Genomic DNA, 12,102 nt, shown 5'->3' with positions numbered 1-12,102 from the left:
TGCATTCCCCAACCCCGCACAAATAAATACACTGTAAATAACTGACAAAATAGATTTACATTTCGATATTTAAGAATGCTAGACTAACAAAATGTTTTACACCTACCAAATAATTTAAAGAAAGCAGTCATTTCCTGGCGCTGTATGATTAGACAAGGCCCTCTGGGCCGCTTAGATTTGTTATTCTGAGCATTGTTTTCAGATGCTTCCCAACTATCTTTAAGAATAGGACGTTTCAGACTAATAGGTTTTCTGGTTTGATGTGACCTATTTGAGCCTGATTTTACATGAATAGTGACAGTAGGTGGTGTCTCACAATACATCTGATTATGCCGCATTTTAGCTTCCCAAGATTCCTATAAAAATAAAAATACAAGATTATTGATCACATCATGCATTTCTATATAAAAACTAACTGCATACTATCAGATGCAGTCATATCAAATGTTGATTTTGCTATTAAAATGTTAGTTGTAACACTGGATCATGTTAGAAACTGCTCTTACAGTACTCAGAAATGCTCTGCTGCTTCTGAGTAAATACCCCCTCTCCGTCCATTTTGCTTTGGTTATTCTGGAACTCAAAATCAAATCGGAAACTTGTTTGTTCTTTTTTTGTGGTCTTCCTTCTTTCCTGGTAAGTTTTTCTGGGTCACAAAGTCTCCATATTCAATAAGCAGTTATTGGTATTTTCTGAAAAGTTTTAGCAAATAAATGGCACATGTGCTTTGTAGGGTTCTTACAAATTGATGTGCATATGTGTGGGGGGGGGCGGGTGTTGTTGAGACAGGGTCCCAATATGTAGCCCTTGGCTGGCCTGGAACTAATTAGATAGACTAGGTTGGCCTCAAACTCGCAAGAGATCTGCATGCTTCTGCCTCCTGAATCTGGGTTTAAAGCTATGTACCATGCCCAGCTCTAAAGTAATTTAATTTTTAAAGTTGTTACCATCCTATCTGAATGGCTGACTATAAGCATATATTAATATATAGTGCTATGTAAGTCTGAAATGAAAGTTATCTGTCATTATTCAACAATATGAGTGTTCATTACTATTTGGGATTTGTTGGTGACTAGTGGATATTATTACAATTAATATTACCTTTTGGTTGAATTGTTTCATAATAATAAGGAATCGAAAAATGAATAAATAAAGTGAGAACAACTCCAAGATCCTAATGAGACCCTCTGATCTATGACTCACAGTGACCCAGGCAGCCACACTACCCTTGGCATTCAGAGAGTTATGTACAGATTTTCTCTCCTGACTCTTAAAAGCTTTCCTGCTGGAGGTGAGGCTATACCTAATATAAAAACTAGCTGGATACCTTCAATCTGAGAGTCATATCCATATTTTATATTTTGTGTTTGTTTTTATTTTATGTGCATTGGTATTTTGCTTGCACATGTCTGAGAATTTCAGATGTGCTGGACCTGAAGTAGCAGACAGCTGTGAGCACAATGTGGGTGCTGAGAACTGAACCTGGATCCCTTGGAAAAGCAGACAGTGCTCTTCACCACTGAATCATCTCTCCAGCCCCCCATAATTTTATATTTTTTAAGCTGTACTAAAAAAAAAACCAAACAAACAAACCCACGAGGGCTGGAACTATAGCTACTTGTTTAGGACACACAAGAGTTGGGCTCAATCCTCAGCGCTAAAAAAAAAGGAAGTTAATTTTTGTATATCTAATACAATAGAGCTAACATATAATTTTAACATCTAATCAATATAAAATTAATGAAATCATTTTGAAATCATTAATGAAATCCTAAATCATTTAAGTCTGGTAGATTTTTAATGCCTTATACATGTCTCAGTTTTGATGCTGATTAGTAAATAGTTTGAAATACAGTCATATAAAAATGAAGTAGTGCTGGGCAGTGATGGCACATGCCTTTGATCCCATAACTTGGGAAGCAGAGGCAGGCGGTCCTCTGTAAATTCAAGGCCAGCCTGGTCTACAAACTGAGTTCCAGGACAGCCAGGGCTACTATACAGAAAAACCCTGTCTTGAAAAAAAAACCAACAATAACAAAAAAAAATTATATAGGATAGTATTTTACACTCCTTTCATTTTATATTTAAATTAAGTAAAAATCAAACTTTTCTGTTGTACCGGGACAAATTCAAGTGTTTAATGGTCACATATGGCTAGTGGTTACTGTATTAACCAGTGTAGGGTTAGATTATAAAGAATTAGGCAGAGAGCCTAGAAAGATGGCTCAATAGTTAAGAACACTCACCATTCTTCCACAGAACCCAGGTTTGAATCTCAACACTCACATAGTGATTCATAAGCATCCAACTCCAGTTCCAGGGGATTCAATGCCCTTTCCTGGCCTTAGAAGGCAGCAGGAATGCAAGAGGTAGGGGTGTGTGTGTGTGTGTGGTGTAGAAAGGAAGAAAGAAGGGATGGAGAGGGAGAGGAGGAGAGAAGGAAGGAGGGAGGAGAGAGAGGGGGAGGGGGAGAGGGGAGAGAAGAGGAGAGGGGAGAGGAGGAGGGGAGAGAGAGAGGGAGAGGGGAGAGGAGGAGGAGGGAGAGGAGGGGGAGAGGAGAGGAGGGGAGAGGAGAGGGAGAGGGAGAGGGAGGAAAGTATCTTTAGTCTGAGACCAGGCTAGTCACAGCATCTGTAGCCACAGCTGTATCTTCAGTCTGAAACCAGCGTGGACAACATATATCTCAAAGACCAGCATGGACAACTCAAAGCGAAACAAACAGAACTAACCAACAACCAAAATAGATGGAAATTATAATTAGTTCTACAATTATTTGTCTTTTGATTCCTTCATCTGCCTTTCTTCTGGGGGGGGGGGGACGACCCAACAACAAAAAACCAAACAGTCATTAAGTTTCTCAAAAAGGACCAGGGCAGGGCTAGATTCAGAGGTAAGACAGATATATCAGAATGCAGAACACTGTGCTACATTGTCCAGGAGCTAAGTTTTACTCAATGGTAAGTGACTTTTAAACAATGTTTTTATATTGAAACAAAATAAGAAAATGCAAACTTCATGTATCAGATTATTTCATCTAAGACTTGAGAAAACAGGGAAAGGAAATGGCTGAAATTCCCAAATAGAGATTCACTAAAGTTCATAAAGACTGAATCAAAGTTTGTGCAGTTAAGAGCTTACGAAGAAAAACTGCAGCCTGTGTCAAATTCTACTTTGCTGTATTTTTTTTAAATTTAGCTCTTTGTTTAGATGCATCAATGAGTAAGAGTTCTAATGCAAGAGGGAAGAAATAAAGAACAAGTGAAAAAACGATGAGGCATTTCTCAAGAGAAAGAGTGAACGGGGAAATAAGAGAAGCTCGCTGATTGTCTCCAAACAAGACACATTCTGTCCTAAAGGGAAGCTGCTTAAGACGAAGTAACGAAACAAGACTCAGAAAAATAAACAACTCCCAAGAGTCGACAGGCCCCTGTCCAAGGTTCTAAAGCAGTAAGGACGGCAGCTTTCCCAGGGCTTCCCCTGAGCTGGGTGGACTTTTCAGGGACGCAGCTTGAGCCACACAGGCTCTATCTGTCAGTAAGCCCTCTCCCACAGATACCCTTGTAAACCCGGGCTTCACCAAAGCGGACTTGGGTGGAATCCCTACTTTGCTCTGTCACGAATGCCCTGTCTAGGGTGAGCAGATATTGATCGATTTGGACCTCTGAAGGAAAAGTCTCACAACATAAAAGTTAAAGATCCTTCAACTCAGTGGCATGCATTCGACCCAACATTGGGAAAAAAAAAATCACAGCAAAATTCATAAAGACGATGTCCGGGTGTGTGAGGTCTGGGGTTCTGTTTGTCTGGTACATACAGCTGAATTCTGTAAGCATCTGAAGAAACTCTGGCGACAGGATCATATGTATGTGTATGGCTAGTGGTTACTATATATATTACATATGTGTGTGTGTGTATACACACGTATACATACACACACACACACACACACACACACACACATATATATATATTAGAAATAGTTTCTCCGTGTGAGCATCTGACAGTCAATCGCTGACGACAGGGGGCAGGTAGGCAGGAAAACTTTCGTACTTTTGGAGAAAGTGGCTAAAGGTGTCGCGATGAGACGCGACAGCTCAGAACTCCAGCCCGGGAGGACTCGGGCCGGGGGCGTGGGACACGGGACACAGCGGCAGGACTCATCCCTCAGCCCCGTGAAGAGGCCGAGCCTCGCTCCCCACCGCGCACCAACCCCGCGCCACCCGCCGGAGCCGCACTGCCCGGTCTCCCTCCTCTCGCCCCGCACCGCCAGTTCCCGTCCCCGCCTCCGGGATGCCCGGCCCTTGGGGCCGGCGGGGCTGCTCGAGGCCGCGGGGATGTGGGGCTGAGGCGTCCCCGCCTCCTCACGCAGGACTGTGGGAGCGAGAGGGAGGGCACAGGCGACACCCAGAACCCCGCCATCAGGCCCCGGCGGGCGGGCGGGCAGGTGAAGGTACCTGCGCAGGCCGGCGAAGAGCGAGCGGCCCCACAGCCTCCGCCTCAGCGATCTACCTCAGGCGGTTGCGTGCTGGGTCGCTAGCCGCAGGCCGCAAAACCCGCCTAAGAACCTCAAGCGGAGGGCCGGGAGCGCGCGGCCGCGGGAGCCAATCAGAGCACGGGAACCGCCGAGGGCGGGGCCTGCGCTATCGCCCCGCCCCGCCCCTCGCTGACCGGGTCGCCTCCGCCTTCTGCCGTTATTCCGCTCCAGCTCTCTGTATCTTGATGCGGTCGCGCTTTCCCTCGAACGCTGGCTGTGCGGAGCGGTTGAGGAGCCCCGGACAGGACGAGGGGACTGGGCTGCCCTGAAGGACCAGGGCTGCTTGCCGTTCCCCCTCCCTGCCTCTCTGCTCGCGCCTTGGACCTGGGTGCTTCTTCCCTTGTGCACAAGTGTGTAAGAGGAGAAAGAGCCCACGCATGCTAGCTCAAAAGGTGTGAAATAAAGTGGCCTTTAGTGAGCAAAGGGCAACGTTCTTCCATTCACAGCCCTAAATGCTCCTTTTGTCATGCCCGTGCCTTCCTGAGACTCCTGGGATATAGCTGGTGCATAATCAACGCTTGCCAGTCCCACCCCTCCAATTCAGAATCTGCTTTATATATATAGTATGAGAGCACCATACAGTTCTGACTTGTTATCAAACTCAAGTAGACTAGTAACTGAACTGGTAATTAAGACTCTCTGTGGAATTTTGGGTTGGTCCATACATCCAGAGATTAACAGACAACATGAGTTGGGTTGTGGAATCTTCCCCCTTTTAGCTACCTGTACTCAGTGTTTTGTAGAACTTCCTTAAAATGTGACTGAGTAGATAAAACCAAGGTCATGGTAATGTTAATGGCTTAGACAAAAGTGTTACCAGCCCATTAGATCTTCAACCTCTCTCAGGCTATCAATTCACCTATAAAATCTCTAACAAGAAACACTGAGTCAGGAACTTAAGGAAACTGATGCTACGTGATGCTGAAGTACACTGAAAAGGTATGTTTCCATAATAATGTAAAAAATATTCTAAACATACATACAATGAGCCCTTTGAGTAGGAGCTAATTCGACTGTTGTTAAGATCTCAGGTTCAGGGATAGAGAGACAGCTCTATGGTTAAAAGTACTTGCTGCTCAAATTCCTAGCACACATGTGGCAGCTCACAACCACCTGTAACTACAGTTCTAGGGTATCCAACATCATCTTCTGGCCTTTGCTGACATAAGGCACACATGTAGCACACATGCATACATGCAAACAAGACACTCATAAGCATTCAATTTTTAAAAATGAAAATGAGTAAACATCTCAGGTCCATTAGCAAATGGCACAACAGAAAGTACCTTAAGTAAGGAACCCAAATAGAATTCAGTTCTTTGTTTGTTTGTTTGTTTGTTTTTTGAGACAGGGTTACTCTGAATAGCCCTGGCTGTCCTGGAACTCACTTTGTAGACCAGGCTGGCCTCGAACTCAGAAATCTGCCTGCCTCTGCCTCCCGAGTGCTGGGATTAAAGGTGTACGCCACCACGCTGGGCTAGAATTCAGTTCTTAGTCTCCAGCCACCCCAGTTATCCCGAGGACCTGCTCCCTCATCTTAGCTGTATCTTCACAAGCATGTATTGAGGATGAAGCAAGATATTGGTAAACTGGGAACTGTGCACACAGTGCTTTAGCACTTCCAAGGATGTGACAACTTGTAGAGAGAATCTCTTATGTACTGTGTGGAAGCATCACCTGTTAGCTGAGGCAGGAAATAGAAGGTAGGACATCTGGCAGAGAAAGAAAGGATTCTGGGAAAGATCCAAGAGCAGTTAAGGTCGGCCACCTGGACTAAGAGGAGACGGACATATGAAACTGAGGAGAGGTAACCAACCATGTGGCAGACACAAACTAGAACAAACAGATTATATAAGTTATAAGTTAGTTGGAAAATGAGCCAAAACTTATGGCCTAGGCATTTATTCATAAATAATTAAGTCTCGGAGTCACTTCAGAACCAGTGCCAGTGGGAAACCCCGAGCCTGCAACAAGTTGGTGGTGCATGATAGGAAAAGTGAGAGGACGTAGAAACTCCTTCAAAGAATGTGAGGCCCAGGGCTGAGGGTGGCTTAGCAGTTTAGAGCACAGGTTGCTCTTCTAAAGGACATGGTGGCTTACAACCATCCCTCCAGAGGGTCCAATGATTCTTTTGGCCTCTGCAGGCATCAGGCACATAACAGTGCACATACATACATACACACATACAAACAAACATACATACATACATACATACATACATACAAACACCCAAATACATAGAAATAGTATTTTTTAAAAAAATTAAAGAAAAGGAAAAAAAACGTAAGCTGGTCCTTTGAAATAATTAAGAGTCTTTTGAATCATATGAGTAGAAAAGCCTTAACCTCATGTGTTCTTGAAACTAAAAATTCTTTCAGGGTTTACATCTAGGGTCTGGTATGGTGATGCATGCCTGGAACCCAGTGTAAGAAGATTAAAGTTAAAGGCCAACCTAGGCTACATTGTGAGTGTCCTTCCCAAATGATGAACTGCCTCTAGAGTGGGTTGCTTGAAAGGGGAGACTTGGGACCCCAGGGGGGATGAGTTTGAGAACTGGGATGGACACAGTAGGTAACTCCCACATGGAGGGCAGAGCAGGGGCAACAATTAAGCCAGTCTCAAGCTAGGTGTGGCCTTGGTTTTATTTTTAAAGCAGAGAGTCAGTATGTGGGCATTGCAGCCCTCGCTCCTCATCTGCCAATGAAAAGCATTAAGTCAGAGCCAGTGTAGGCTCAGTGGTACTGCTCTCGAGCAGGTGCTTGGTCCTCTGGTTCCTGACATGAATAGCAGAGCAGCCATGACAAGTTTGACTCTAATTTGCTGTCTGTTTTAAAAACTGAAATATTCACCTGTTCTACTCTTTTTAAAAGAGAAATCTGGCCGGGCAGTGGTGGCGCACGCCTTTAATCCCAGCACTCGGGAGGCAGAGGCAGGCGGATTTCTGAGTTCAAGGCCAGCCTGGTCTACAAAGTGAGTTCCAGGACAGCCAGAGCTACACAGAGAAACCCTGTCTCGAAAAAAAAAAAATCTTTGAGTTATTTTCTAATAGCTTTAACTTGTACCTGTCTAAGCTAAAATACATACACTAAACTTACATGAACTCAAAAACAAAAAGTACTAAAAATAAAACAAAAAGTACTAGAAATGTTTGTTGTATATTACTGCATAAGCAAAGCTTGAAAATTAACTATATTGAATCATTCAGATTTTCCCCACCATTCAGATTTTCCCCACAAATACAACTTGGGGTTGATATGTTTTTGACTCTAAAATGTGTTTGTGCTGCCCTCTACTGGCATTACAGTCAAACTGCAATTAATAGACTAAGGGCAAGACTAAACCTTTTCCCTCTCTTTTTTTAAAATTTAAATTATTTATTTTTTTATTGGGTATTTATTTCATTTACATTTCCAATGCTATCCCAAAAATCCCCCACACGCTCCCCCACCCACTCCCCCACCCACCCACTCCCACTTCTTGGCCCTGTCGTTCCCCTGTACTGAGGCATATAAAGTTTGCACGACCAATGGGCCTCTCTTTCCACTGATGGCCGACTAGGCCATTTTCTGTTTCATATGCAGCTAGAGACACGAGCTCCAGGAGGGTACTGGTTAGTTCATATTGTTGTTCCACCTATAGGATTGCAGATCCCTTTAGCTCCTTGGGTACTTTCTCTAGCTCCTCCATTGGGAGCCCTGTGATCCATCCAATAGCTGACTGTGAGCATCCACTTCTGTGTTTGCTAGGCCCCGGCATAGTCTCACAAGAGACAGCTATATCAGGGTCCTTGCAGCAAACGCTTGCTAGTGTATGCAATGGTGTCAGCAAACGCTTGCTAGTGTATGCAATGGTGTCAGCGTTTGGAAGCTGATTATGGGGTGATCCCTGGATATGGCAGTCTCTAGATGGTCCATCCTTTTGTCACAGCTCCAAAATTTGTTTCTGTAACTCCTTCCATGGGTGTTTTGTTCCAAATTCTAAGAAGGGGCAAAGTGTCCACACTTTGGTCTTCGTTCTTCTTGAGTTTCATGCGTTTAGCAAATTGCATCTTATATCTTGGGTATCCTAAGTTTCTGGGCTAATATCCACTTATCAGTGAGTACATATTGTGTGAGTTCCTTTGTGATTGGGTTACCTCACTCAGGTTGATGCCCTCCAGGTCCATCCATTTGCCTAGGAATTTCATAAATTCATTCTTTTTAATAGCTGAGTAGTACTCCATTGTGTAAATGTACCACATTTTCTGTATCCATTCCTCTGTTGAGGGGCATCTGGGTTCTTTCCAGCTTCTGGCTATTATAAATAAGGCTGCTATGAACATAGTAGAGCATGTGTCCTTCTTACCAGTTGAAACATCTTCTGGATATATGCCTAGGAGAGGTATTGCGGTTATCCTAAAACAAAAGGATATACCTTCTTCTCAGCACCTCATGGTACCTTCTCCAAAATTGACCACATTATTGGTCACAAAACAAGCCTCAACATATACAAAAATATTGAAATTGTCCCATGCATCCTATCAGATCACCATGGACTAAGGCTGATCTTCAATAACAAAATAAATAATAGAAAGCCAACATTCACGTGGAAACTGAACAACACTCTTCTCAATGATACCTTGGTCAAGGAAGGAATAAAGAAAGAAATTAAGGAATTTTTGGAGTTTAATGAAAATGAAGCCACAACATACCCAAACTTATGGGACACAATGAAAGCATTTCTAAGAGGAAAGCTCATAGCTCTGAGTGCCTCCAAAAAGAAACTGGAGCGAGCACACACTAGCAGCCTGAAAACACACCTAAAAGCTCTAGAACAAAAGGAAGCAAATTCACCCAAGAGGAGTAGACGGCAGGAAATAATCAAACTCAGGGGCGAAATCAACCAAGTGGAAACAAGAAGAACTATTCAAAGAATCAACCAAACGAGGAGCTGGTTCTTTGAGAAAATCAACAAGATAGATAAACCCTTAGCCAGACTCAGTAGAGGGCACAGGGAAAGCATCCTAATTAACAAAATCAGAAATGAAAAGGGGGGCATAACAACAGATCCTGAAGAAATCCAAAACACCATCAGATCCTTCTACAAAAGGCTATACTCAACAAAACTGGAGAACCTGGATGAAATGGACAAGTTTCTAGACAGATACCAGGTGAAAGACTCTGAGAGGAGCCCCTCGCTCAGGCCTCAGGACAATAGCGGACACCCAAGAACTCACAATAGACCGAGCTTGTTGCAAACCACATGAGGCTTTATTCGGGGAAAGCCAGAGCTCTGGGGACGACATATCCCACGCAGGGGTAGAGGAGTCGATCTTGAGGGGAAAGAGGACCCAGTTTTTATAGGCCCTCGGGGGGGGGGGGGAGGAGAAGGGGGGAGTAAGAAATTTCCAGATATAAACAATATCTATTCTAAAATGATTGATTCCTCAAGAAATGGGTATGGGAGGGGTACAAAGAAAGAGTCTAATGAAGGTGCAGCACTCCGGATTGGCCCCGACTATGGTTGCTGGGGAGATTTCCTGACTCTTTGCCAGCAACCAATATCACAAACACCTGGCAGTGAGGTGCAGCATTGGGCACACACCTGGTCAGAACATTGGCAGACACACAGGTTTGAGGAGTGGCCAGAGCATTGTGCACCTCTATTTTTCTAAATCAGTGAAACTAATTCTGCTAGCAATGAAATCTATCTTGCCAATTTCAGGGCTTCTGTGACCTTTTACATTCTGTCAGGATCTTTCACAGGTACCAAAGTTAAATCAAGATCAGGTTAATGATCTAAACAGTCCCCCCTAAAGAAATAGAAGCAGTCATTAATAGTCTCCCAACCAAAAAAAGCCCAGGACCAGATGGGTTTAGTGCAGAGTTCTATAAGACCTTCAAAGAAGATCTAATCCCAGTTCTTCACAAACTATTCCACAAAATAGAAACAGAAGGTACTCTACCCAACTCATTCTATGAAGCCACAATTACTCTGATACCTAAACCTTTTCTCTTAAGAGTAATCTTCTTTTTTTTTTGGGGGGGGGGTTGTGTTTGAGACATGGTTTCTCTGTATAGCCCTGGCTGTCCTGGAACTCACTTTGTAGACCAGGCTGGCCTTGAACTCAGAAATCTGCCTGCCTCTGCCTCCCCAGTGCTGGGATTAAAGGCGTGCGACACCACCACCCAGCTAAGAGTAATCTTTAAACATTTTTATGCTATTTTAAATGAAATGACAAATAGATTAAAATTTATTTCAGAATAAAGGCTTGAGATTTTAAAGATTTTTTTTTTTTTGTAAATCTTTAACAGCAAACTGTAAACCCTAAGACAAATGGCTTATGCACTAAGCTTTGGTCCATACCAAATGATAAACAAAATTCAAGTATACAAATTAGATTTCCTGAAAGTACAACCGATATTTAATATTTTTTTCTCAAGGAGCAGTAAAGTTCACTTTCATCCAGGTCACAGACCAATGCATTAGTAGCAATTTTGCAGTCCCAAAGGTGAGGTTTCAGAGGATCCTTCTAGGACAAAGAATGGTCAAACACATATGGATATTTCTCAAAGGTACTGTAAGGACTCCCTTGTAAAGTTATCCAAGGTAACAGAAACCCTGAGTATACTTCCTCTTGTTTGTGGTGTGTCTGCATGTGTATCTGTGCTCTACAGTCTGATACAGGCACAGAGTATGTAAATACCATAGTGTGCCTGCCAAGGCCAGAGCAGGTATCCTCTCTCGTGGCTCTCTGCCGTACTCCCTTCAGACAAGGTCTCTCACTGAACCACAGGCACAGCATTTGGCTGGCCAGGGGGCTCTCTAGGACGCGCCTCTCTCTGCCCCTATTGAGGGGCTTGCTGGCACACATACCGGCCTGGCTTTGTACATGAACATGAATGACTCACCCCAACTCCCTTAAGTTCACTTTCCTATGTTTTCTTTTCCTAGCTCATGAATTATGTCCTGCAAACGTAAAAATGATAAGCGGATCATAGCTCTCTTGAGTGGTAGCTTATAGACCTTCTCTTGCTGTTTGGTGGTTTTGTTTGTTTTGTATTTGCCTTTCTTTTTAAGTAGTAATGATCGAATTAATAAAGTCTTTTTCTGAAGAAGTTATCTAAAAAATAAACCTTGAATATCAAATTCAGAATCTCAAGGACTTCCATGACCAAACTCAAATTTGAAAACGTGAGCATTGGTTGACTTTTAAATACACTCTATGCAATGAAAGCAGTCCTTGCCACTCTGCAGTACTCCATGTTGTTACTCACTCTTGGAATGAGGGTGGCAGGGGAAGAGTTCAGACAACCTGCAGAGCAGCTAGGCCACGACTCACACTCATGGGACACATGGAAGCCGCTGCCCAGGGCCAGCCCTTCCCACCCATCTGCTGCTCAGTTACTCCCAATGAGGAGTGTAACCCTGAGCACTCAGCTGGAGGGAACGGCAGCATCAGCAGCTGACTGCCCTTGTTACAAAATGGCAGTCTGTCTTCAGAAGAAAAAAATTACTACATTCAGAGGGTCCTAGACACTGCCATTATTTGCTTGGCTCCTGGTTTTAGAACAAGCAAGGGATTTTCT

At 43.6% G+C, this 12,102-nt stretch overlaps 1 protein-coding gene across 6 annotated transcripts in view; it reads right to left on the bottom strand.

Annotated features, from left to right (window-relative positions):
* Positions 1–12,102, bottom strand: part of Spdya (speedy/RINGO cell cycle regulator family, member A) — a 62,639-nt gene that overhangs the window by 32,938 nt on the left and 17,599 nt on the right. For 2 of the 6 annotated variants that reach the window (NM_029254.1, NM_001142631.1), the window contains exons 1-2: positions 4,455–4,535; positions 107–356 (exon numbers count right to left, since the gene is read on the bottom strand). In NM_029254.1, coding sequence (NP_083530.1) covers positions 107–338 — 232 coding nt within the window. In that variant the 5' untranslated portion in view covers positions 339–356; positions 4,455–4,535. The other 4 variants (XM_006524907.3, XM_006524908.3, XM_011246602.3 and 1 more) reach the window with 4 other exon arrangements.

Source organism: Mus musculus, chromosome 17 (assembly GCF_000001635.26).
Source record: "Mus musculus strain C57BL/6J chromosome 17, GRCm38.p6 C57BL/6J".
In the NCBI taxonomy this organism is placed as follows: Eukaryota; Metazoa; Chordata; class Mammalia; order Rodentia; family Muridae; genus Mus; species Mus musculus.
The sequence above is the reverse complement of the archived record's forward strand: the minus strand, read 5'-3'. Positions and strand labels throughout refer to the sequence as shown.